Consider the following 27,151-nt stretch of genomic DNA (forward strand, 5'->3'; position numbering starts at 1 on the left):
CTTACATCGACCGCCTAAGAGTCGCGCTGTAAGAAGCAACACCTCCTCCTCGCCTCCGCCATCCGCCCGGCAGCCGCGAAGCAGCAACCATGGTGAGCAAGTCTTCCCCGGCTTTCGGTGGAGGGTGGGTGTCAGTCGCCCCAGATCGGCAAAGAAACGCCTAAGGCTTTTGTCCCCTCTGCGGGGAAGGGTGGACTCCACGCTTTAAGTTTAGCTTAGTCCCTGAGCCCGGCCGCCGCAGTGCGGGACACGGAAACGCCCAGGCCGGGAAGAACAAAGGCGGTACCAGCGAGGGATCGCTGGCAGAGCCCGGGGCTGCTGGGGACCAAGGGGACCGCCGGGGAGGGGGGGCGGGCGAGGGTCCGCAGCAGTGGGAGGGCAGGGCGGCGGCCGAGCCCGCACTCCAGAAACACCGTCCCACTAAGCTGGGAAAATGGTTAGTTTGCGTCGGATCCATGGCAGCCGCTGTCAGGGAGGCGCAGGGGCGGGGTTGTTTGTCTCCTGCTTCCGTGGCGTTTTGGGAGGGGTTCGCTCTCTAAGCCTCTCTCCCGAGCGGTTTTTTAATTTTTATTTAAAAAAAAATATATATATATATATAAATATCGTTGTGGGACTGTAGTCTTAAGAGATGTTTCGTTTGCAGGACTGTCAAAAAAATACGATTTACTAAACGGGGACTTCACTATGAGGGGGGAGGGGAGCTGGATAGTGGGGGAATGACAAAGCTCACTTTGTGAAGCCCAGAGTACCCTAATGGTCAGAACCCAGGGAAACGCCTTTCCCCGCCCCCAACCCCGTAGACAATGAAAGTTGTCCCTCCATAGAAGTGCATCTCCATAGAATGGAAATAATAGTGGTATATTATGTGGAGATTCATCAGATAAAAATGCTATTTTCTACTTTTAAATGTTAGTTATCTTTTCAATTTTTTTTTAAATTGTTGGCTCTTCTTGTGCACTCTTTGTTTCTAACTTGACCTGCTTTAACAATGCTTCCATTCCGTCCAGTGGGAAACCTTCAAAAACAGTGGATCTGCTGCAAAGAAAAAATTATACTCTGCACCCAACCGTCTTTTGTTCTAATATAAGTGCACTAGTTCATTAGTTCAGGCAAATGGCCCCAGACAGGATTAGGAGGGACCCTGAGAGTGGCACAAAGAGATCACATAGACAGCTGCTGGAAATAGAGCTTTCTCTGTTAAATAATGTAACAGAGCACAGCCTAGCACCAGGCACGGAGAACGCAGCAATGCAGAAGTCAGACTCTTATCTAGCTTGTAGCCTAGCCAGAGTACTGATGGGGTCTGCAGATGGGTGTGGCTGCTGGCCTCAGCCGCACTGCAGATGTCCTCATTGAAATACCAGGTCCTATAGGGTGAAACCTTAAACTTGGTGAGACTCTATCTAGCATGTAGCCTAGCCAGAATATTGATGGGGTCCGAGGAAGGGTGTGGCTGCTGGCCCGAGCCGCACTGCAGATGTCCCTGTTGAAATAGCAGGTCCTATAGGATGAAACCTTCATCCTTACTTATCAGGAAAAGAAGCAATTCATGTAATTAAGGGTAATTATTTCATTTTACAGGATCTACGCTTTGAATATTTTTCAAATATGAAAACTGTTCTATTCAAGCATGGCTGTGGGAACAATAGGCTTGCACCATCTTAAGCAGTATTAAGGTGACATTCAGGCCACACCCACTTTTGGTATTTGTAGTGGGTACTCTTCATTGTTCCTGTTATATTAGGGATGTGACTCCGAACAAATTTCAACAATATTTGTATTTTTAGAAACACCTTAGAAATGTATTAAAATCTAAAATAGAACTACAGCTTAATATTATAAAAGCTTAATTTTATCGTTTTCCCCCTTTCCACAGCGTGAGTGCATCTCCATCCACGTTGGCCAGGCTGGTGTCCAGATCGGCAATGCCTGCTGGGAGCTCTACTGCCTGGAACACGGCATCCAGCCTGATGGCCAGATGCCAAGTGACAAGACCATTGGGGGAGGAGATGACTCCTTCAACACCTTCTTCAGTGAGACAGGAGCTGGCAAGCACGTGCCCCGGGCAGTGTTCGTAGACCTGGAGCCCACGGTTATTGGTGAGCTGACCGCGGGCTTCCCTGAGCCACTCCTTCTTGGTCACATAGTCAGAATCTCTGCAGACCCAGAGGGGGAGTGAGCCCGGGTGGGTCCTTGGTTGTGGATGGCTGATGCCTTCTCCTTTTCCAGATGAGGTCCGCACCGGCACCTACCGCCAGCTCTTCCACCCTGAGCAGCTCATCACTGGCAAGGAAGACGCTGCCAATAACTATGCCCGTGGCCACTACACCATTGGCAAGGAGATCATTGACCTTGTCCTGGACAGGATCCGCAAGCTGGTAAATGCCATATATGGATGGGTTTCAAATGCAGTGGGAATAAATAAAATAAAATGCGGTGGGGAGGGGAGGATGTCTTGTTATCAAGTAGATATGGTTCTCAATCTAAAGAGATTGCAAATAGTGCTAAGAGTATGCCCTCCTAATAAGACATTACATTTCCTTTTCTCCCACAGGCTGACCAGTGCACAGGTCTGCAGGGCTTCTTGGTTTTCCACAGCTTTGGTGGGGGAACTGGCTCTGGGTTCACCTCCCTGCTGATGGAGCGGCTCTCTGTTGATTACGGAAAGAAGTCCAAGCTGGAATTCTCCATTTACCCAGCCCCCCAGGTTTCCACTGCTGTGGTTGAGCCCTACAATTCCATCCTCACCACCCATACCACCCTGGAGCACTCTGATTGTGCCTTCATGGTAGACAATGAGGCCATCTATGACATCTGTCGTAGAAACCTCGACATCGAGCGCCCAACCTACACTAACCTAAACAGGTTGATTGGTCAAATTGTGTCTTCCATCACTGCTTCCCTCAGATTTGATGGGGCCCTGAATGTTGATCTGACAGAATTCCAGACCAACCTGGTGCCCTACCCTCGCATCCACTTCCCCCTGGCCACTTATGCCCCTGTCATCTCTGCTGAGAAAGCCTACCATGAGCAGCTTTCTGTAGCAGAGATCACCAATGCCTGCTTTGAGCCAGCCAACCAGATGGTGAAATGTGACCCTCGCCATGGTAAATACATGGCTTGCTGCCTGCTGTACCGTGGTGATGTGGTTCCCAAAGATGTCAATGCTGCCATTGCCACCATCAAGACCAAGCGTACCATCCAGTTTGTGGACTGGTGTCCCACTGGCTTCAAGGTTGGCATTAATTACCAGCCTCCCACTGTGGTACCTGGTGGTGACCTGGCCAAGGTCCAGAGAGCTGTGTGCATGCTGAGCAACACCACAGCCATTGCTGAGGCCTGGGCTCGCCTAGATCACAAGTTTGATCTGATGTATGCCAAGCGTGCCTTTGTGCACTGGTATGTGGGTGAGGGCATGGAGGAGGGGGAGTTCTCTGAGGCCCGTGAGGACATGGCTGCCCTAGAGAAGGATTATGAGGAGGTTGGTGTGGATTCTGTGGAGGGTGAGGGTGAGGAAGAAGGAGAGGAATACTAAATTAAATGTCACAAGGTGCTGCTTCCACAGGGATGCTTATTCTGTTCCAACTTAGAAAGTTGTGGTCTGATCAGTAAACTTGTATGTGGCAATGTGTGCTTTCATACGGTTACTGACTTACGCTTTAAGCCGTCCACTTCACTGATGGGTTTTAAATAAAATACTCCCTGTCTTAAAAGTTGTCTTGTGTTCTGTATTTGGGTGTGTTCCAGCTTTCATGCTTTGGCTGAAATTAACGCCAGGGAGGAAAGGGTTTATTATTCTATCTTACTGTGCATCAAGGGGAGCTGAGGCAGGCGCTGAAAGGGGAAGTGGAGGAGTGGCACTCCTGGCTTGCACCATGCTGTGCTCCATTTGCAGTTCATGTGAACCGGGACCACCTGCTCAGGGGTGGTGCCATCCACGGTGGACCAAGCCTTCCCACACTAATCATTGTGAAGAAAATGCTCCCAATGACTTCATTACAGGCCAATGTAACGGTGGCACTCCCTATGTGACTCCACTTTGTGGGAAGTTGACAGGTTACCACCACAGGGTATGAAAATTCTGTACCTTAAGAACAATATAACAGGCTGGAGAGGTGGCTCAGTAGAGCACTGACTGCTCTTCCAGAGGTCCTGAGTTCAAATCCAAGCAGCCACATGGTGGCTCACAACCATCTGTAATGAGATCTGATGCCCTCTCCTGGTGTGTCTGAGGACAGCTACAGTGTACTTACATACATATAACAATAAATAAATCTTTAAAAAAAAAAAAAAAACAATATAGCTGGGCGATGGTGGTGCACGCCTTTAATCCCAGTGCTTGGGAAGCAGAGGCAGGTGGATTTCTGAGTTTGAAGCCAGCCTGAACTACAGAGTGAGTTCCAGGACAGCCAGGGCTACACAGAGAAACCCTGTCTCCAAAAAACCAAAAAATATCAAAACCAAAAAAAAAAAAAAGAACAATATACTATACAAAAGAGATTTTGTGCCGGGTGGTGGTGGGGCATGCCTGTAATCCCAGCACTCTGGGAGGCAGAGGCAGGCGGATTTCTGAGTTCGAGGCCAGCCTAGTCTACAGAGTGAGTTCTAGGACAGCCAGGGCTACACAGAGAAACCCTGTCTCGAAAAAACCAAATCCAAAAAACCAAAAAAAAAAAAAGAGATTTTGAGGTGTAGGCCTGCTGATTCAACAGTTCGGAAGCTGAGGCAGGAGGGTTAAATGGTCACACATTGTATAACAAAGAGTATATACATATACACACATACATAAATGCTGTGCATCTTGGTCTATGCCTTTTAATCCCAGTACTCTGGAGGCAGCAGGAAATCTCTGAGTTGAGGCCAGCCCAGTCTACATAGCAAGCAAGGTCCAGGCCATCCAGGGTTGCAAATAAAGCAGGCCTTTCAATACAAACAGTAGAACTGTTGCTTCTAGTTTATGCTTGTGCTAGTTACTTTTAAATTATCTTAGTGTACTAATCCATATGATGCAAAATATATATGTAGGTGTCACCACAGAAGGGAAGGGAAGGAAATAGCTAATGGGGAGCACAGGGCAGTAACAAGAATTGCACACAAGAATGCAAATGCATCATGTAGCCAGATCTCAGTGAGATCAAGGCCAGCTTGGTCTACAAAGCAAAGTTCCAGGACAGGCAGGGCCCTTAGAAAGAGGAACTTTGTCTCAGACATCAAACAAACAAACAAACAAACAAAGATGGAAAGAAAATGCCACCATGGAGATTAAAACAAACAAACAAAAATATTAGTTTTAGTATTTATATTTTCACTTCATTAAAGTTACTTTAAAAAGCAGTTTTTTTTATGTTTTTGTTTTGTTTTGTTTTTCCTAACAGGCCGCTCTAGGTAGCATGGGCTGATTTAAAGATGCTGATGGTAGCGACTTTATTAAAAGTTGCTAATTTACGGTCAGAATCTTTCAGTCAACTGCTGATGGTATGCCACTGACAGAGAAATGGTGACTTGTAACTATGTCCTGGGGTTCTATCAGCTCCTCTGCATGCTCCTGAACAGCCACCTCGGCATGTGTGTAGACCCACGTGCTCCTGCACCTGCTGACCAAACTTCCCAAAAGATGCCTGTTCTCAGGGGATGGGGGGGACAAAAAAAATGCCTGTACTCCAAATTAGTGCCTCCTACATTTGACCTAGATCTTTAATCTTTTTTTCCCAAACCCATCTTTAGCTGAATATCAAGTTGAAAACCTAATGAATTTACTCAATCTAATGTGTTAATTAAATCTGAATAACTCTCTAAGGATATCCCTTTTGTAATACAGGCCAATAAATTCAAAGGAAAGCTACGTGGAATATTACAGGCAGGCGGCAGCAGCTCCACTCCCAAACAGCTAGGTTTACAAATTACTTTTATGCATTTTATTTTATTTTATTTTATTTTATTTTATTTTATTTTATTTTATTTATTTTGTGCTCAGGCTGTGAGGCACAGGTCGGAGCAGCAGTGTGGAAGACAGTGTTCCCTCCTTCCATGGTGTGATCCAGGGATGGGTCAGGTTGCTGACATCTTCTTCCTCTGTGCTGTCACACCGATTAGAAATAGTTTTAGACTGAGCATTTCTTTAGAAACTGAGCCCTGAGGTCATTCCAATTGCGCAGAAGAGCCTGTTGTCTGAAACATTGTTACATTCCTTACTAAGTAGTGGGAACAAATTATATTTTTGTATCAGCTGCTCTTTTGATTTGACACAGCCAGGGGTTATAATGATAAATGTAGTTACTCAAATGCCCAATTGTGTATCCACTAGTGAGTCCTGAAGCTCCAATAAATAGGGATTTTATTTTTTTTATGTATACAAGTACACTGGTTTTTAAATTTATTTATATGAATACACCACTGCTCTCTTCAGACACACCAGAAGAGGGCATCAAATCTCATTACAGATGGTTGTGAGCCACCATGTGGTTGCTGGGAATTTAACTCAGGACCTCTGGAAGAGCAGTCAGTGCTCTTACCCTCTGAGCCATCTCTCTAGCAGTTTTTGTTTTTTAAGACAGGGTCTCACTATTTAGCCCTGGCTGTTCAGAATCTCACTGTTCAGACCAGGCTGCTTTCAAAGATCTCTGCCTCTTGAGTAACTGGGATTAAAGTCTTGTGCCCAAGGCTGGCCCAAAGGCTAGTTCTGAATCCACAGTTATAGAATGGCCTTGCTTAAAGTCAGTGGTACCAGAACAGGAGAGAGAAATGAATTCAAGGGCCAGAGAGATGACTCAGCAAGTCAATGTGTGTGTCACCACATCTAGCCAACTCAGAACCCACATGGTAGGAGGAAAGAACTGAATCCTGACAGTTGTCCTCTGACCCCTGACTCCCCCACTCCACCCCTAGGGGAAAGAATTAAAATGGAGTGCAAAGAGGTTGGGCATGGTGGCATGAGCTTTTAATCTCTGTTCTCTGGAGGCAGAGGCAGGTGGATTTCTGTGAGTTCAAGCAGAGCCTGGTCTACCTAGTAAATTCAGGACAGAGCAGGCCATGTAGAGAAGAGACCCTGCCTCAATAAAAGAGAGCAAAAACAAAAAAAAACATGAAGTGCAACAAAAACAGGCTTACCAAATGAACACAGGAAAGGGATTTGTGGAGAGGAACAGAGATTGGCAGGGCTGGGAGGGAGGGAGATGTGAGGGAAGGATTAAGGTAATTAGAATGTAGTATACAAGGGTGACATTGTTAAAGAACAGTTAAGCGGCACTCTTCTGAGATGTCCCCCATTCACACACTCTTGAGTGTGCCTTACTTTTTCTGTCTAAGACCCTGTACTTAAAATCTCCTTTTACTAAATTCCAGCTCTGCTTTAAAAACAAAACAATCACCGGGCAGTAGCAGCACACACCTTTAGTCCCAGCACTTGGAAGGCAGAGGCAGGTGGATCTCTGAGTTCAAGGCTGGCCTGGTCTAAAGTGAGTTCCAGGACAGCCAGGGCTACACAGAGAAACCCTGTCTCAAAAAACAAAAACAGGTCTGGAGAGATGGCTCAGCAGTTAAGAGCACTGACTGTTCTTCCAAAGGTCCTGAGTTCAATTCCCAGCAACCACATGGTGGCTCACAACCATCTGTAGTAGGATCCGATGCCCTCTTCTGGTGTGTCTGAAGACAGCAATGGCAGTGTACTCATATGCACAAAGTAAATAAATATATCTTTAAAACAATAACAACAATAACAAAAACAATCTTAGCCTGGTGGTACGTGCCTTTAGGTCCAGCACTCACAATGCAGAAGCAGGCCAAATTCTGTAGTTTCCAGGATACCATTGGTTGTTATACAGAGAAACAATATCTCAAAAAACCAAAAACCAAAAATAAAAACAAACAGTTTTAATTTTTTTTTCAGCTTTTGCTTTTTGTTGTTCCTTTTTTGAGACAGGGCCCTATTATGCAGCCTGGAGCTTGCTGTGTAGACAACACTGGTTTTGAACTCAAAGAAATCCACTGAATGCTGCCTTGAATGCTAGGGTTAGTAGATATAGTAATTGTGCCCATTTATCCAGTATAGTGTGATATTAAAAGTCAGAAGCAGGGCTGAGAGGCTGTGGGTAAAGTGCTTGCTATGCAAATATTAGGGCTTGAAATCAGATCCCCAGGGGCTGAAGAGATGGCTCATCGGGTAGGGTAAGCACACTGACTGAGTTCAAATCCCAGCAACCACATGGTGGCACACATCCATCCATAAAGAGATCTGATGCCCTCTTCTGGAGTATCTGAAGACAGATACAGTGTACTTACATATAATAAATAAATAAATCTTTAAAAAACAAAAAAAGAAAGAAGGAAAAAAAGAAAGAAATCAGATCCCCAGCACCAAAAATACTAACAAACAAAAACCAAGCAAACGGGCTGGAGAGATGGCTCAGTGGTTAAGAGCACTGACTGCTCTTCCGAAGGTCCTGAGTTCAAATCCCAGCAACCACATGGTGGCTCACAACCATCTGTAATGAGACCTGGTGCCCTCTTTTGGTGTGTCTGAAGACAGCTACAGTGTACTTACATATAATAAATAAATAAATCTTAAAAAAAAAAAAAAAGAAAGAAATCTTTAACATTTAAAAAAAAAAAAAAAAAAACCAAGCAAACAAACCAAAAAACCCCAATGTGATGGTTTGCTTATTCTTGGCCCAGGGAGTGGCACTATAAGGAGGTGTGGCCTTGTTGGAGTGGGTGTGTCACCGTGGTGTGGACTTTAAGACCCTCCTCCCAGCTGCCTGAAAGCCAGTCTTCTGCTAGCAGCCTTCAAATAAAGATGTAGAACTCGAAGCTCCAGCCGTGCGGAGGTGGCGCATGCCTGTAATCCCAGCACTTGGGAGGCACAGGCAGGCAGATTTCTGAGTTCGAGGCCAGCCTGGTCTACAGAGTGAGTTCCAGGACAGCCAGGGCTACACACTGTCTGGAAAAAAAAAACAAATGCAAAAAACAAAAACAAAAACAATAAAAGAACTCTCAGCTCCTCCTGCACCATGCCTTCCTGGATGCTGCCATGTTCCCGCCTTGATGATCACAGACTGACAGCTCAACCTGTAAGACAACTCCTAAGACAACAATGAATAAAAACTGGGCATAGTGGCCCTACGAACAGTTCGATAGATCTGTGTGCTTCAATGCTGTTCCATGGGGAATGGCACTTTTAGGAAGTGTGACATCGAGGGAAGAACACAACACACTTCCAGCTTGAGGTCTCTTATGCTAATCTCAAGCTAGAGAGATTCAGTCCCCTTCTGCTGCCTGAGGATCAAGGTGTAGAACTCTCAGCTCTTTCTTCAGCACCACGTCTGCCTGCACGACGCCATGCTTCCCGCCATGATGATGATGGGCTGAACCTCTGAAACTGCCAGCACCAAATAAGTGCATTCCTTTATTAGAACTGCCGTGGTCACGGTGTCTGTTCACAGCAACAGAAACCAAAGACATGAAACATACTGTCATCTCATTGGATCTCTGGGGCTTGCTTGATGACGAGTCGGTGTAGTTGAATCAATGAACTCCTGGTTCAGTAAGAGGCCCTGGCTCAAAAACTAAAGTAAGAAATGCAAGGCCTGGGGGCTAGAGAGATGGCTCCATGATTAAGAACACTGACTGCTCTTCCAAAGGTCCTGAGTTCAAATTCCAGCAACCACATGGTGGCTCACAACCATCGGTAAGGAGATCTGATGCCCTATTCTGGAGTGTCTGAAGACAGCTACAGGGCAGCTTTTTTTTTTTTTTTTAAGATTTATTTATGAGCAGGGCAGTGGTGGCACCCATCTTTATTCCTAGCACTTGGGAGGCAGAGGCAGGCAGATTTCTGAGTTCGAGGCCAGCCTGGTCTATAGAGTGAGTTCCAGGACAGCCAGGACTACACAGAGAAACTCTGCCTGTAGCTGTCTTCAGATACTCCAGAAGTGGGCATCAGATCTCATTACAGATGGTTGTAAGCCACCATGTGGTTGCTGGGATTTGAACTCAGGACCTCTGGAAGGGCAGTCAGTGCTCTAAACTGCTGAGCCATCTCTCCAGCCCCGAGACACCGTCTTAAACACATTTGTGTAGGAACACAGTACATATGTGTGCGCACGTGCACACCCACACCCACAACTCCTGCAAGCACCTGAATGTACAAGGGTAACACACCTATACAAAGAAAAAAGTAATTGGAAAAAAATGGAGAAAGATCATGGTGTATAAACTACTGTATGTATCCTCCTCACTGGCCACTCCCACATCTTGACTGTGGTTCCAGGGTAAAGGGGTACTGGGTGAAACTGTAATTCTGATTTGGAATGTCCCTACATGGTTTGGTGCCCTCGGGCGATGGTATAGGAAAGTAGTACTGTAGTGCCAGGGAGATATTAGTAGTCCCCCCAAAAACAGACAGGAGCCTATCTGATGCAACTCACAGCATATCTCTATTCTATTTGAGCTAGTTTGGGTATCACACACACACACACACACACACACACACCATACCGTCCTCAGGAAGGACAGTTTGGGTGGTGGGGAAGCCCTGAATGTCTATCGGGGCAAAACTTTATAGTGAGCTACAAGTGGCTGGTGAGTGTGCAAGCCTCTAACTGAAAACTGACTGTGGCCTTTAACATAATTGACTGGTGCTGGGAGTCACTTCATAAGCTTAATTTCTGCTCCCCTCTGCATCAGTGGTCATTAGACAGAGGGCGGCTTGTAACCTGGGGTGCAGGTTTGACTGGAGAATAACCAGGAGATGCTGGTCTTGTTGAGGGTGTAACCTGGAGACATTGGTCTTGCTGGGGATTAGCCTAGAGACTGGAGCTAGGCTCAGGTTTTGTTTGGGGGGCAACTTGGAAACTAATGCTAGGTACCAGCCTGTTAGTTTACCTGAGTTCAAACATAGGTCAGATTCTCTAAAATGGAGTCTGAATTTACAAGATTTGGCCTCTCAGTACAAACTTAACAGGTGGAGCTGAATAAAGTGTTTCTAATTTTTCATTGGTGTCTGTGTGCATGTGTAGCAAGTCCCCATTTGAGCTGTACCACTACAGCTAGCTATGCTCCCTTACCTGTCCCAATATACAAACCAGAGAGAGAGAGAGAGAGAGAGAGAGAGAGAGAGAGAGAGCTCAGAGATGCACTTAACCGACACCCTGCGAAGGAACAAACTTTAGGACAGCCCAGAAGAACTAGGCTATGAGCAACAAGCAGGAGAGGTGAGCCTCTCGGTGAAGGTGTGGCCCAGAGATCAGCCTGGCTGGAGCTCGGAACAGGAGGGCGGCTGAGACACCGCTAATCTGCATCACTGCTTTCTCCCAGACCGGTGTTCCTGCTCCAGAGTGCAGCTTTGCCCTTGTTAAGTAACTCTGGGTGAGGCCTGGGAGAACCAGGGTGTGTGTGTGTGTGTGGGGGGGTGTCTATTGGGGGAAGGGCTAGCTGAGGGTTTATTCTTCTGGAATCCAAAGTGACTGCAGGTTTAAGACAAGGACTTAGCTTCTTGCTAAGTGGCCCTAGTGAGGAAACAATAGTTTGTAACAAAAGTAGCTTCTAACTAAGTGTCTTAGTCAGGGTTGCTATTCCTGCACAAGCATCATGACCAAGAAGCAAGCTGGGGAGGAAAGCGTTTATTCAGCTTACACTTCCACACTGCTGTTCATCACCAAAGGAAGTCAGGACTGGAACTCAAGCAGGTCAGGAAGCAGGAGCTGATGCAGAGGCCATGGAGGGATGTTCCTTACTGGCTTGCTTCCCCTGGCTTGCTCAGACTGCTCTCTTATAGAATCCAAGACCACCAGCCCAGGGATGGCGCCACCCACAAGGGGCCCTCCCGCCTTGATCACTAATTGAGAAAATGCCCCACAGTTGGATCTCATGGAGGCACTTCCCCAACTGAAGCTCCTTTCTCTGTGATAACTCCAGCCTGTGTCACGTTGACACACAAAACCAGCCAGTACACGAACTGTCCCAATTCCTCTCTTGTGTTTGAATACTTCTCAATCTTAAGAGCACTGGGGTGTCTGCTAACCGGGCTTTCTAGGTTTCTCGGTGTGGCGATAAACTAATACATGAGAAAGGGACAGGCTGTAATGGCCAAAGCATATGCATATATAAAAAGTAATAGTCACAGGAGGTAGAAGCATCAAGAGGGCTTTCCTGTCCAATTTTGTATGTTAAATGTCTGGGTACAGCCAGGTGGTGGCCCGCGCCTTTAATCCCAGCACTTCAGAGACTGAGACAGATGGATCTCTGTGAGTTTGAGGCCAGCTTGGTCTACAATGAGAATTCTAGGACAGACAGCCTGTGCTACACACAGAAACCCTGTCTAAGGGGGTGGGGGATGGGAGGGTGGACAGAGTCCAAGCTTCCCTGGCACCTTTAGCAGACGCCCAAATAATTCAAATGACCTCAGATCTGCTCAAAGGAGCCCAAAGACAAGGCCTGTTAGACAAACAATAGGTACTCAAACAGTTCAAAAGAACCCAGAGCAAAAGAGACAGTATTTCAGGGCAAATGGCAGATGTTCAAACAGCTCCAAAGGGCCTCCAAGCTGACCTGAAACTGCCAGGACAGCGAGTTAGGGGATTTAAGTCAGTCCCTCGAGCCCATGGAGCACAAATACTTGTACCTCTGCTTTATCAAGTAAGAGAAAGCAGTAGCCGGGCAGTGGTGGTGCACGCCTTTAATCCCAGCACTTGGGAGGCAGAGGCAGGCAGATTTCTGAGTTTGAGGTCAGCCTGGTCTACAGAGTGAGTTCCAGGACAGCCAGGGCTACACAGAGAAACTCTGTCTAGGAAAACTGAAAAGAAAAGAAGAGAAGAGAAGAGAAGAGAAGAGAAGAGAAGAGAAAAGAAAGAAGTCCCTATAATAAAAGTGGAGAGATGGCTCAGTGGTTAAGAGCACTGACTGCTCTTCCGAAGGTCCTGAGTTCAAATCCCAGCAACCACATGGTGGCTCACAACCATCTGTACTGGGATCCGATGCCCTCTTCTGGTGTGTCTGAAGACAGTGACAGTGTACTCACATAAAACAAATAAATTAATGTTTAAAATAAATAAATAAATAAAAGTGATCCTAACATCTCTACATGACAATTCAACCTTTCCCATTCTTTCATTGTTGTTACTAATGGCTGAGGCCCCAAGGTTTGTGACTCATTCAAGTTGTAAATGGAGTTTTAGAACAGAAGTCTCAGCTCCAGCAGCCCTAAGGAGCCAGGCTTGGTCACTCACCCCAGTGTAACCATTAAAGTGTGAATCAGGGAAAGGAGATTTCATGGTTCTGGGTCCTGGGCCGCATAGGGAGCCCAGTAACTCTGAGTTCATCTTCAGGTACTGATACAAGCTCAGCTTTAAGCAAAGATGTAGGGTAGAAAGAAAGATACATTCAGAATTAAGAGTCTTAGTCAGGGACTCAGGCTGGAGAGATAGCTCAGTGGTTAAGAGCATTGCCTACTGTTGCAGAAGACCCAGGTTCAATTCACAGCACCCCAACATGGCAGCACACAACTATTTGTAATTCCAGATCCAGACATCTGACCAGCTTCTGTTCTCATCTTTTGTTGTTAATCATCACCTCTGTACCAGAATGCTGTGCTACCTTCATTTGATCTGGTGTGTGTGTGTGTGTGTGTGTGTGTGTGTGTGTGTGTGTATGTGTGTGTGTGTGTGTTCGTCTGTCTGTCTGTCTTCCAAGGCTTTGTTCCAAAGAACTCAAGTGATTGCAGTTTTAGAGCAATGACGCATGCATCTTGGTGCCTTCAGCCTGTGAGTCACCGTTTTGTAGCCGAGGCCGTGTCTAAGTGCTTGTTGCACTTGACTGCTAGCCCGCAGCAGGAGGGAGTGTGTGCCAGATTCAGGTCAAGCCCTTAAGAAGCCTGGGGCTTTGTTCTCATTCTTTTAAAAGCAACGGAGCTCTGGCTGGATTACCAGTGGATAAAAGAATATGGGGAGGGAAAGTGGACAAGAGCCACCCTATTGCATCCAACCGGGGACAAGAGCCCAAGGGATCTGTCGTGCTAGACCTCCCGGCTGATGCCAGATGACACAGGGAATCAAGAGGAACAGTATTTTTCTATGTATGAAGAGTTGTTTTAAGTAAGTTTTGGGGTTACCTGTTACAGAACAGACAACAGAAAAGGACTTACACACCTGTGGAGAAGGTAAATACACTGCTACCATAGATTCCAAAAAAATTGGATCTGGATGAAAGTTATCTAGAAAACATCTCTCAAACAATGCTTTATTTAATATTATGCTTTTTTTAAAAAAAATTATATTCATTTATTGTTTATATGTGAGTACACTGTAGCTCATTGTGAGCCTTCAAGTGGTTGCAGGAAATTGAATGTAGGACCTCTGCTCGCTCCGGTTGGCCCTGCTTACCCTGGTTAGCCTCTCTTGCTCAGTCTGGCCCAAGATTTATCTTACTATTATATGTAAGTACACTGTAGTTGTCTTTAGATGCCTCAGAAGAGGGCGTCAGATCTCATTACAGATGGTTGTAAGCCACTATGTGGTTGCTGGGATTTGAACTCAGGACCTTTGGAATAGCAGTCAGTGCTCCTAACCACTGAGCCATCTCACCAGCCCCCATAGTAAGCTTCTTATTAGCCTTTCCATGCTTTCCCTCTGAGAGAAAGGGAGTCAGTGGTCATTCCTGGGGAATAAATTAGAGCAAATTCTTCCTTTCCCAACACTTGCCTTCCCAGCCTCCTCCTTCAGAACTGAACCTAGATTTACCCAGTGGAATAAAAAAAAAAAAGTCACTTGAGGGAAGGTTTCTGATACTGTTTCTCCTCCCTGTTCGTCAATGGCCTGTAAAGGCCCCATTTCTCCACCACCCCCATTTATTCTGAGAAACAGGAACTTACTATATTCCTGCCTCAGTCTTCTAAGGAATTGAGATTAAAAGCATGTATCAAGCTAGGTGGTGGTGGCACAGTCTTTAATCCCAGCACTTGGGAGGCAGAGGCAGGTGCATCTCCAAATTCAAGGCCAGCCTGGTCGATAGAGTGGATTCGGAGACAGCCAGAGTTACGTAGTGATACCATCTTAAAAATCTAAAACAGAGATGTGTGCCTGTCTTAGGGTTTTACTGCTGTGAATAGACACCATGACCAAGGTGACTCTTACAAAGGACAACATTGCCAGGCAGTGGTGGTGCATGCCTTTAATCCTGTAATCCCAACACTTGGGAGGCAGAGGCAGGTAGATTTCTGAGTTCAAGGCCAGCTTGGTCTACAGAGCGAGTTCCAGGACAGTCAGGGCTATACAGAGAAACCCTGTCTTGAAAAACAAAACAAAACAAACAAACAAACAAGCAAGCAAAAAAGGACAACTGTACTGGCTGGTTTTGTGTATCAACTTGACACAGGCTGGAGCTATCACAAAGAAAGGAGCTTCAGTTGGTGAAATGCCTCCATGAGAGCCAGCTGTGGGGCATTTTCACAATTAGTGATCAAGTGGGGAGGGCCCCTTGTGGGTAATACCATCCCTGGGCTGGTAATCTTGGGTTCTATAAGAAAGCAGGCTGAGCAAGCCAGGGAAAGCAAGCCAGTAAGAAACATCCCTCCATGGCCTCTGCATCAGCTCCTGCTTCCAACCCTGCTTGAGTTCCAGTCCTGACTTCCTTTTGTGATGAACAGCAATGCAGAAGTATAAGCTGAATAAACCCTTTCCTCCTCAACTTGCTTCTTGGTCATGTTGTTTGTGCAGGAATAGAAACCCTGACTAAGACAAATTGGTACCAGAGTAGTGGGGTATTCCTGTGACAACCTGACCATGTTTTGGGGAGGACTGTGGAAGGACTTTGGAACTTTGAGCTAGAAAAGCCATTAGAATATTAAGAGCTCAGTGGAAAGTTCTGTAGGAGCTTGGAAGACAATGTTAAGAGCGGTGCAAAAGATGGAGGCCTGGCTTGTGCAATTTCAGAGGGAAGATTAAAGACTCTTAAAGTGCCCATGTTTTGATTGTGAAGATTCTGTGGTTTTGGTTAGCTGGGGCTGAAGAATCAGCTGTGAGTAACAAGATACCAGAACCACTAAAGCAAACCTTTGTGTTACTGGGACTATTGATGCTGGTTAGCTGGAGCTAAGAAATTAGCAGTGATTAAGAAGAGACCAGCATCACTAAGGTGAAATCTTCTGGGAAATGTTTTCTGAGAGCACAGAGAGTGTGTTCCAGAGATAGCCACAGTTGTATTTTGTGCTGTGGCTGGACTTCGTACTGTGTAAGAGTCACCCAGATGGTACTGGTTTTGAAGGCATGAAGGGGTTATGAAGAGCAGCTGAGGCTCTTGGCACAGTGAGAGGCCACAGAAGGCCATTGGTGAAGGTGCAGCCTCAGTTGCAATTGACAGCCCAGGACTTGAAGGGGTCATGCATAGGAGCAGAGGCTTGTCACCATGAAGAGTGCCTATGAGAGGCTATTGGTGAAGCCTAATTACAGCAGAAGATAGCAGTGTTTTGGAGATGCCAGTACCATGCGATGACCACCAAGAACAGCAGCAGCAGTGGAGTACAGGCAGCTGGAGCCTAGAAGACAAGCTGTGTGCTACAAAGGGCAGAGCTGGAGAAGTGACCCAAGCCCTTGGAGGAGCCCAGAAGATCGTGAGTTGGATCTCAGACATTGAATCATTGGAGTTTGAGTTTTGCTTTTGGTTGTGACTGTGCCCTGATATGTTTCCCTCTTGAAAGAAGGTATTTTAGTGGAAACCACAGTTAAGAGACTTTGAATTTTTAAAAGACTTTGAATTTTAAAAGATACTGGACATTTTAAAGTGATTGAACTTTTAATATGTAAAGACTGTGGGACTTTTAAAGTAATTTAGATCTTGGAGATGAATAAGAAGGTAAGGGTTGAGGCTTAATAGTGATGTGTTTGTGTGTCAAGTTGACAAGGGTTCAATTGTACTGGCTGGTTTTGTGTGTCAACTTGACACAGGCTGGAGCTATCACAGAGAAAGGAGCTTCAGTTGGGGAAGTGCCTCCATGAGAGCCAGCTGTGGGGCATTTTCTCAATTAGTGATCAAGTGGGGAGGGCCCCTTGTGGGTGGTGCCATCCCTGGGCTGGTAATCTTGGGTTCTATAAGAGAGCAGGCTGAGCAAGCCAGGGGAAGCAAGCCAGTAAGGAACATCTCTCCATGGCCTCTGCATCAGCTCCTGCTTCCAACCTTGCTTGAGTTCCAGTTCTGACTTCCTTTTGTGATGAACAGCAATGTAGAAGTGTAAGCTGAATAAACCCTTTCCTCCCCAACTTGCTTCTTGGTCATGTTGTTTGTGCAGGAATAGAAACCCTGACTAAGACAACAACATTTAATTGGGGCTGGTAGACAAGTTCAGAGGTTCAGTCCATTATCATAAAGGTGGAAGGAAGCATGGTGGTACCCCGAAGGACCTGAGATTTCTTTATCTCCTTCCAAAGGCCAACAGAAGACTGTCTCCCACATGGTTAAGAGCAGTGTCTCATTGTCCACCTCCACAGTGACACACTTCCTCCAAAAGGCCACACCTAGGGCAATAAGGCCACACCTCCTAATAGTGCCACTCCCTGGGCCAAGCATAGTCAAACCACCACAATGTCACTTCTAAGTGACTTAGAAGTGTCTGAGATAGGCCTCCAATGGTGAGACCTCTTGCTTGTCACAGGATGGTACCCATGTGAGGAGGGATGACTCAGAATGACTCAGCATAAGGGTGGTGTGGTGATGGTGGTGCTCTCCACCCCTTCTACATCACCTCTTCTATTTCACCGGTGCCATCATGGTGTTGTGCCTGACTGGTCTCAGTAGCATGACCAGGAGGACATTAACTCCTGCTCCTGTCAAGCAGGAGTGGCTGTGTAGTTAGTTGTGTCTGTTAGACTGCCACTCGTATGCCTGATGTGCTTGGAGGCCAGGGGCCTCCTGGACCTAGAATTACAGAGAGTTGTGAGCTGCCATGTGAGTGCTGGGAACTGAACCTGGGTCCTCTGCAAGAGCAACAGGTGGAGTTCAAGGCCGGGCTGCTCTATAGTTGTGCTTACACATAGAAATACAGTCTACAAAACAAAAGTCACTTCCTAAGGGGCTGAAGATGTTCTCACATCGTGGCAGAGTGCTTGTTTCCCCAGCAAGCATAAGGCCCTGGGATTTTTGGTGGTTTTTTTTTTTTTTTTTTTTTTTTTTTTTTTTTTTTTTGGTTTTTTTGGATTTGGTTTTTTCGAGACAGGGTTTCTCTGTGTAGCCCTGGCTATCCTGGAACTCACTCTGTAGACCAGGCTGGCCTCGAACTCAGAAATCCGCCTGCCTCTGCCTCCCAGAGTGCTGGGATTACAGGCGTGCGCCACCACCGCCCGGCGGCCCTGGGTTTAATTGACAGCACTGCATAAAGACATGGTGCTCTACCCTGTCACCCTAGTGTGGTGGTTTGAATATGCTTGGCCCAGGCAGTGGCACTATTAGGAGGTGTGGCCTTGCTGGAGGAGGTGTGGCCTTGCTGGAGAAATTGTGTCACTGTGGAAGTGGGCTTTTAGACCCTCCTCTTAGCTGCCTGGAAGACAGTTTACCTTCATAACAAGTCATAGAATTCTCAGCTCCCCTCTCCAGAACCATGCCTGCCTAGACACTGCCATGTTCCCCCCCAGGATGATAATGATTGACTGAACCTCTGAACCTGTATGTAAGCCAGCCTCAATTAAATGTTGTTCTTAGAAGAGTTGCCATGGTCATGTGTCTGTTCACAGCTGTGGAAACCCTGACTAAGACATACAGCACTAGCAAAGTGGAGGCAGGAGGATCAGCAGTTTAGTATCAGCTACAGACCGAGCTGGAGACCCAGTCTCCACAAATGAAAGTTAAGGAAGCTGAGAATGCTAACTCATACCTACAGTCCCAATACTTGAATGTCTGGGGTAGAGGACAGGGTCCGCCTGGGCTGTACGGTGAGTTCTAGTGGTAGAGTATTTGCCTAGCAGACATCAGTCATTGGGTTCAATTCATACACACACACCCAGGCCCCCCACTGCATACCACCCCCATTAGAGCTGGATCTCTGGGTCTCACAAGTCAGGACAGCTGATCCCTGCAAAGGTCCTGTGACTTCCATGTGCTCTGTGGCATAACACACACACACACACACACAAACACACACACACACACACACTAAAAAATTCTTTTAAAAGTTTGTGTTGGGGCAATATGGTTCAAAGGATCAAGCATTTGCCTCAAGCCTGACTTCCTGAAATCAGTTCTTGGAACCAATGAACTGAGAACTTACTCTCAATAGTTGTTCTCTAACTCCCAATGTGCACCGTGGCATGTGTACACACACACACACACACACACTCACACACTAAATTTTAAATAAAACGTTGCCAGACATGGTGGCAGATGCCTTAAATTTCAGTCCTCAAGAGTCAGTGGCAGGCAGATCTGACCAAGCCAACTCAGTCAACAGGGTCTCCAGCACAGGAGACAGAATTGAAAAGAAAGAGACAATTAGACAAAACTGCAGCATGGCCTCAGTAAATTCTGAGACTGAAGGCGGGTTTATTTTTTTCCAGTCTGCTTTTATACCATTTTAATTACATGCAGGTATTAGGGGTAAGAAGTACAATGAGGAACAAAGCAAGGCAACAGTCAAGGAACAAGCAAGACAATAAACACAAAGTCCCGTGATCACCATTTTCTAAGGATGATCAGGATGTCTGAGCCTACTTGCCTGTCCTAGACTAAAGTCATGATCATGACTGAAGCCTGCTTCTTTGTCCCACCCTAATGTCAGACTCCTGCCAAGGGCACCCCCAAAAAGCTCTCCACACAGATCTCTGCATGTTTGAGGCCAGCTTGGTCTACATTGTGAATTCATACAACAAAATAGTGAGACTCTGTTTCAAACAAAATCAAACAAGGAAAGAAAGAAAGGAAAGGAAGGAAGGAAAGAGAGGGCGAGAGAGAAAGAAAGTTTGTTCAATGTTATTTTTGGCTAAGTAAGAACTAATTGGAATATTTGAGACAAAAGAAAGATCAGTAACCCACATCAAAAATTCTTTCAGACAGGCAGACTGGAGGGTCTCTGTAGTGTTAGCATTTGGAAGGTAGAGACAGGAGGATCAGAAAGAGTTCAAAGCTGAGGACGACCTCTACACCAGTTTGAGGTAGTCTGGGTTATATGAAACAGTCTCAAAACAAAACCAGAAAAGTTCTTTTGGCAAAGAAATAAGATCACGTTTTCCTCTTCTTCGATGCTAATTGCAAATTTCATCTTTTATTTATTTTGGTGTATGTGTGTGCATGTGTGTGTGTGTGTGCACAGCATATTGGTGAACATTATGTCTGTGAGTACGCATGTGAAGTCCAGACATCAACTTCAGGGTTTGTTTTTTTGTTTTTGTTTTGTTTTTTTTTTTTTGTTTTTTTTTTTTGTTTTTTTGGTTTTTCGAGACAGGGTTTCTCTGTGTAGCCCTGGCTGTCCTGGAATTCACTCTGTAGACCAGGCTGGCCTCAAACTCAGAAATCGCCTGCCTCTGCCGTGTGTTGCTGGGAATTGAAACCAGGACCTCTGGAAGAGCAGTCAGTTCTCTTAAATGCTGAGCCATCTCTCCAGCCCCTAGGGGTTTCATTTTAAATTCATCACACTTACCAATTTCTATTTGGGTTTATTTCTCCCCCTCCCCCGTTGTTTGGTTTTTGTTTTGTTTTGCTTGTGTTTTTTTTTTTGTTGTTGTTGTTGTTGTTGTTGTTGTTGTTGGTTTGGTTTGGTTTTTTTGGATTTTTTTTTTTTTTCGAGACAGGGTTTCTCTGTGTAGCCCTGGCTGAACTGGAACTCACTCTGTAGACCAGGCTAGCCTCAAACTCAGAAATCCGCCTGCCTCTGCCTCCCAAGTGCTGGGATTACAGGCTTGTGCCACCACTGCCCGGCCCTTGTTTGTTTTTAATACATTGTTGCACTGACCTGGAACTAACCCAGAAAGGCTAACCACTGAGCCTCTGGGGCCTGCCTGTCTCTGCAGCACTGGCGATAGAAACAAGGGCCACCATGACTGTCCCCCATGCCCTTTGGGTTCTGGGGAATCAGGCTCAGGCCCTAACTGAACTATTTCCTCGGCCCCCAAAGTATCTACAGGGCTGCTGCTGAAGCAATTCCAGACCCTACTCTTTTAACGCCAGCGCCCTGCTCTCAACTGACCTGCTCCTTCTCCTAATTAACTGGTGAAGGCGTTCCTCTGCTGGGATTCCTGGAATTCTGTTTAGCAGCACTTGACTAAGAGACGCCTGAGGATCTGAAAGGGGGAGTTCTCCGGCTGCACAGCTGCAAAGGATTCTGTGCTCTGTGCTGCCACTGCCAGGAGGACATTTTGAATAGTTTAGTGATTGCTATGTGTTTCTGTGAGGGCAATTTTAAAGCCACGCGGTACCCTCGGTCACCTTATGAGTAGTAGTTCATGGCCCTGAAATAAATTCGGGGGTGGTTTATAATCTGGTACTCAACACGACGCCACGTAATCCTTTTAGGAAATTTACATAGCACAAGAAATCTCTAATATTCTTCTGTGAGGCATTTTCCTTCTAGTTTCGCCTCACTTATCCAATTTAGCTACTGTTTCAAACGTTTTAGAGATCTTCTCAAGGAGCCCTTACCTAGGTTATTCTATCAAGTTAGTAGTTTAAGGCTAAGATGGGGCCTAGCCCTCATCTTAACAACCTCAATATTCCGTGCTTAGCTACTACCACCCTTAGGGTGATTCAAAATGCTTCCAGTACTTGATACCTTTAGTTTCGAGAACTAGCCATTAAAATGTATCAAGTATGGCTACTCGCCTTCATAAGGGAATTTCACAGCGGGTTAAGTACAGAATGCACAGCCTTTAAAGGAAGCAAGGAGGAAGGTAAAACTCACTCATCCAGTGTGGCCACGTGAATATAACCAACTGAGCTTTCCGGACCACAAGCATATTAGGAAGCTGCTTCATCATTAAAACTGCGGACAAGTCAAGGGCCGGGGCTCGCCCACATGCAGCGATTTCTCCCCTAGCTGCCTCTGCGGCAGGCGCGCGCCGCTGTAATGCGGGGCGGCAGCGGCGCGCCCCTGTCTGCAGCATGGCGCGTGCCCCACCGCCGCCGGCGGCCCCGCCCCGCGGGCACACGCCGGGCGGGGGCTCCGAGCCGAGCCCGCCTCTGCGGCGGTCAGCCCGGGCGCCCAATGGACGAGGCTGGCCCGGGGCGGGACGGTGACCAGAGGCCGCGCCCGCCCCTCCGCAGCTGCTACTTAAGAGGCTCCGGCGCGGGCGTCTCCGCCTCATTGCGTTACTTACCTCGACTCTTAGTTGTCGGGAACGGTAACCGAGACCCGGTGTCTCCTTCTATCACCCTCGCCTTCTAACCCGTTGCTATCATGGTGAGTGTGGGTCGGTGTGTGGAGCGGAGGGGAGATGCAGGGGAGGAAGGAGCTCGCCCGGGGCTGTGATCGAGGGGAGCGCGTGCGAGGGAGCTTGGGGCCCATGATGCTGGGGATGTCTCTGGTTTGGGGGAGAAGGGGGCGCACTTGAATCTCTCTGGAATCCGGTTTTCAATCATCACACCTTGCACTAAAAAAAAAAAAATGCAGCATGGCGCTTTCAGAGTGCAGTCTTCCCGCGCGGGCCCTTCCCCCATCCTTCCCTTGCTTGCTGCTTTTCGGACGCGCGCGCAGCATTTTTTCCCCGCCCTCACTTCCTCTTTAGTGGGAAAAGGCGGGGGCGGGAAGGCGCCAGAGACAAAAGACGCATGCGCAACCGTTACATTCCCGCCTGAGAGAGGCGGGAACAGCCTCCGCAGTACGCGCATGCGCATAGAGGCACTGCGGGTTTAATTCGTTTAGGGTGTGTCTCCAATTGGATCAGGGTTTTTTTTTTTTTCAGCTGAGGGTCAGACATCGGGTCTCTACCATTCTAAACCAACTGCTGCCGAGTTCCATTCTCAGCCGTGACCTTTTTGCTTCTTGTGAAAGCCATAAGAAATATGGGGGATATTTCCTCAACTATATTCCAGAAATCTTAGTGTTCCAAAAACCAGAAGTTCGACTATCTCCAGATAGAAATTTGTGTGGGACCAGATGGTGACATTGAAGTGTTTTGAGGGAGCAGAAATAGGATCTGGGCAGTTGATAATCCTTTGCAGAACCAGGACAGATGTAGAGGAGCTGAGCTCTATGCCTACAAATAGAGGAAGTTGAAAACCAACGGCCTGACGTTCAAGTTGCATGCTCTCAAAATTGCGCCTTTACCACATTCCGCCCAGCCCTCCCCCTTGGCCCTGCAGCTAGGCCCCTCTCCTCCCTACTCTGTCCACGTGCTTCCTGTGCCTAGAATTGTTCTGAAATCTGAACACCAGAGCAAAAGCAGAACTCGGGTAGATGAAAGGTCTTTCTATATTGGTTTTCAAAAGAGAAAGCAGTAATCACGACTAGGTGTGGACCGCGGTGTATTTATCACATTGTGCCACTAAGAACTCTAGTTGCTTGCATCATTGCTAACAGATTTTTTTTTTCTCCCCTTCTGCAGCGTGAGTGCATCTCCATCCACGTTGGCCAGGCTGGTGTCCAGATCGGCAATGCCTGCTGGGAGCTCTACTGCCTGGAACACGGCATCCAGCCTGATGGCCAGATGCCAAGTGACAAGACCATTGGGGGAGGAGATGACTCCTTCAACACCTTCTTCAGTGAGACAGGAGCTGGCAAGCACGTGCCCCGGGCAGTGTTCGTAGACCTGGAGCCCACAGTTATTGGTGAGCTGACCGGGGGCTTCCCTGAGCCACTCCTTCTTGGTCACATAGTCAGAATCTCTGCAGACCCAGAGGGGGAGTGAGCCCGGGTGGGTCCTTGGTTGTGGATGGCTGATGCCTTCTCCTTTTCCAGATGAGGTCCGCACCGGCACCTACCGCCAGCTCTTCCACCCCGAGCAGCTCATCACTGGCAAGGAAGACGCTGCCAATAACTATGCCCGTGGCCACTACACCATTGGCAAGGAGATCATTGACCTTGTCCTGGACAGGATCCGCAAGCTGGTAAATGCCATATATGGATGGGTTTCAAATGCAGTAGGAATAAATAAAATAAAATGCAGTGGGGAGGGTGTCTTGGTATCAAGTAGATATGGTTCTCAATCTAAAGAGATTGCAAATAGTGCTAAGAGTATGCCCTCCTAATAAGACATTCCTTTTCTCCCGCAGGCTGACCAGTGCACAGGTCTGCAGGGCTTCTTGGTTTTCCACAGCTTTGGTGGGGGAACTGGCTCTGGGTTCACCTCCCTGCTGATGGAGCGGCTCTCTGTTGATTACGGAAAGAAGTCCAAGCTGGAATTCTCCATTTACCCAGCCCCCCAGGTTTCCACTGCTGTGGTTGAGCCCTACAATTCCATCCTCACCACCCACACCACCCTGGAGCACTCTGATTGTGCCTTCATGGTAGACAATGAGGCCATCTATGACATCTGTCGTAGAAACCTCGACATCGAGCGCCCAACCTACACTAACCTTAACCGCCTTATTAGCCAGATTGTGTCTTCCATCACTGCTTCCCTCAGATTTGATGGGGCCCTGAATGTTGATCTGACAGAATTCCAGACCAACCTGGTGCCCTACCCTCGCATCCACTTCCCCCTGGCCACTTATGCCCCTGTCATCTCTGCTGAGAAAGCCTACCATGAGCAGCTTTCTGTAGCAGAGATCACCAATGCCTGCTTTGAGCCAGCCAACCAGATGGTGAAATGTGACCCTCGCCATGGTAAATACATGGCTTGCTGCCTGCTGTACCGTGGTGATGTGGTTCCCAAAGATGTCAATGCTGCCATTGCCACCATCAAGACCAAACGCAGCATCCAGTTTGTGGACTGGTGCCCCACTGGCTTCAAGGTTGGCATTAATTACCAGCCTCCCACTGTGGTACCTGGTGGTGACCTGGCCAAGGTCCAGAGAGCTGTGTGCATGCTGAGCAACACCACAGCCATTGCTGAGGCCTGGGCTCGCCTAGATCACAAGTTTGATCTGATGTATGCCAAGCGTGCCTTTGTGCACTGGTATGTGGGTGAGGGCATGGAGGAGGGGGAATTCTCTGAGGCCCGTGAGGACATGGCTGCCCTAGAGAAGGATTATGAGGAGGTTGGTGTGGATTCTGTGGAGGGTGAGGGTGAGGAAGAAGGAGAGGAATACTAAGTCTATTCCTCTGTCCCCTGTATCATGTCACATTGCAGCTCCAACATTAGCTGCAGGCATTGATGCTTCTGTGCTGCTTCCATTCTGTGATCATGTCTCCTCCATGTGTACCTCCTGTTTTCCATGATGTCTCAAAGTAAAAGCATTAAAAGAATTTTGTTTCTGTATTTTTTTTATCCAAGCCTAGGCCTGCCACTGTGATAGTAATTACAGGCAACCTTCTGTACTCGGGGAGCACTAGATTGAGAAAGTCTTTGACAACACACTATCTAGAGCATTTAAGTCCAGGCCAGCCAGGCTTGGGAGCAGGGTGTGAAGGCTGTGAACTGCAAACATCCCGAGGGTTAAATTAATAAGGTCCTCCATTTTGAGGATTAGGGCAGTGTGGGGAAAATTGTGTGACCCTTGTGCTATAGGGAAGTCTACAGGGGTGATAACGTCATTTCCTACTAGGAAGAAGTCAAAGGAAGCTGCAGTCCATGTTACCAGTGTAGGATTACATTACAGGATGAGGGAGCATTGGTCAATGCTAGAAAGTCTACATTGGAGCAAAAGGTCTCAGGCGCCCTAGCCATGGTAAACTGCTGGTGTTCCCTACTTTTCCTATTGGAGATGTCGGTTACCAGTGCTGGTCTTGGCTGCTTCTGCCTCCCAAGTGTGGATTAAAGGCCAGAAATAAAAGCTGAGGATCAGGAATACAAGGCCTGCCTGAGCTACAGGCGACACGGTCCCAAGGAAAGCCAACCAGGTATGGTGCTGACTGCAGGGGAAGAGCCTCTGTGCTCGCTAACCAGCACATCTAACCCAATGTGCATTTTAAAGGTTTATGAAGCTCTCACATTCTCCCTCCAGCTCACACCCCCCTTAAGCCCCTCTGGAGAAGGGGAGTCCGGAAGGGTCAGGGGTCAGAGAGCGGCTTGGCTCTTCTGTCAGGAGGCCCCATCACCTTCTGGGCCCACTTATTCCTTCCCACTGTAGATTTCCATTATGCCTTGCTCCTAGGAGTTAACAGGACCCTGTTGGGCCCTGTAGGCGTGGAAGCCGGAGATGGGTCCCTTCTTCACGGTATGGATTGTGGGGATTGAACTTAGGTGGTCAAACTTGGAATCCCATCAGCCTTAACTTTTGCTAAAAACCAAACCAAACAACAAAAACCCAGCATGCTAAAATGGGTCCAGGGCTTAGCCTTCTTTACCTCCTGCCAAGGTCATCGTTAGAATGGGAGGACGCCAGATACTCATCACAGAATGACACATTTGATTGTCAAGCGAGGAAGGAGATGATACCACAGCTTCAAATATTGCCTGTTCCAAGATTCGAGCCAATGTGGGTCTTTTAGTCTTATAGAGGACCCGTGCTGTGATCCTGGGTAGATATTCAGAGTAAAAGATTTTATCAAGGAAGGCAGGAAGAACATTTTAGTCTGAGGAGACTTAATGAAAAGACATATACTGCCTGGTGGTGGTGGCAGAGTGACAGAGTGAGTTCCGGGAGAGCCAGGACTACACAGAGAAACCCTGTCTTCAAAAAACAAAAAACAAAAACAAAAAAAAAAAAAAAGAAAAGGAAAAGAAAAAGAGAAGAAAAGACATACCCCTCTCATTCCCATAAAGTGCCTAGCAAATTCCTTAATGCCCTGCAGATGGCACCACCGACAAGGAGTTCTCTGTTCAGGAGAGCAAAGCCAAGCCTTGTGAACTGTCTGCCCTTCCCATCACCTTGGAGATAAAAAAAAAAAAAAAGCAAGCAACAAACAGGAAGTAACCAAGGGGGCATGCCTAGCATTCACCAGCTTGTCAAATTTTGCTTTGACAATTACTGGAGGAGGAAGCTGTACCTGGTGTTCCATCACAGAGAATCAGGCAGCCACAGGCACCCTCACAACCAAGAAGTTTCTTAACGTTTGACCTAAACCTTCCTCCACTCCTACTCCAGAACAATAGTAAAAAAATAAAAAATAAAAAAATAAAAAAACCATGGCTTTGGGGTCAACATG

The 27,151-nt window shown here is 47.1% G+C and overlaps 2 protein-coding genes across 3 annotated transcripts; both read left to right on the top strand.

Annotated features, from left to right (window-relative positions):
* On the top strand, window positions 1-3,713 carry LOC127668229 (tubulin alpha-1A chain). Its single transcript, XM_052161781.1, has 4 exons — window positions 1-92; window positions 1,877-2,099; window positions 2,230-2,378; window positions 2,555-3,713. The coding sequence occupies exons 1-4, from the start codon at window positions 90-92 to the stop codon at window positions 3,533-3,535; spliced, it is 1,356 nt and encodes a 451-aa protein (XP_052017741.1). The 5' UTR covers window positions 1-89; the 3' UTR covers window positions 3,536-3,713.
* On the top strand, window positions 1-25,309 carry LOC127668227 (tubulin alpha-1B chain). Of its 2 annotated transcripts, none has more exons than XM_052161780.1 (4): window positions 1-92; window positions 23,508-23,730; window positions 23,861-24,009; window positions 24,175-25,309. In XM_052161780.1, exons 1-4 carry the CDS (start codon window positions 90-92, stop codon window positions 25,153-25,155), a joined length of 1,356 nt encoding a protein of 451 aa, XP_052017740.1. In that variant the 5' UTR covers window positions 1-89; the 3' UTR covers window positions 25,156-25,309. The 2 variants fall into 2 exon arrangements, with proteins under 2 accessions (XP_052017740.1, XP_052017739.1); XM_052161779.1 differs by lacking the exon at window positions 1-92 and adding an exon at window positions 22,251-22,363.
* The last annotated feature ends 1,842 nt before the right edge of the window (window positions 25,310-27,151 follow it).

The sequence above is a fragment of the Apodemus sylvaticus genome, chromosome 17 (assembly GCF_947179515.1).
Source record: "Apodemus sylvaticus chromosome 17, mApoSyl1.1, whole genome shotgun sequence".
Taxonomy (NCBI): domain Eukaryota; kingdom Metazoa; phylum Chordata; class Mammalia; order Rodentia; family Muridae; genus Apodemus; species Apodemus sylvaticus.

Bases quoted from the DNA above. Each gene is read 5' to 3' on its own strand.
- LOC127668227 (XM_052161780.1), top strand. The intron at 23,731-23,860 runs GTGAGCTGACCG...CTCCTTTTCCAG, and splicing joins CCTGGAGCCCACAGTTATTG to ATGAGGTCCGCACCGGCACC. The intron at 24,010-24,174 runs GTAAATGCCATA...TTTCTCCCGCAG, and splicing joins TGGACAGGATCCGCAAGCTG to GCTGACCAGTGCACAGGTCT.
- LOC127668229 (XM_052161781.1), top strand. The intron at 2,100-2,229 runs GTGAGCTGACCG...CTCCTTTTCCAG, and splicing joins CCTGGAGCCCACGGTTATTG to ATGAGGTCCGCACCGGCACC. The intron at 2,379-2,554 runs GTAAATGCCATA...TTTCTCCCACAG, and splicing joins TGGACAGGATCCGCAAGCTG to GCTGACCAGTGCACAGGTCT.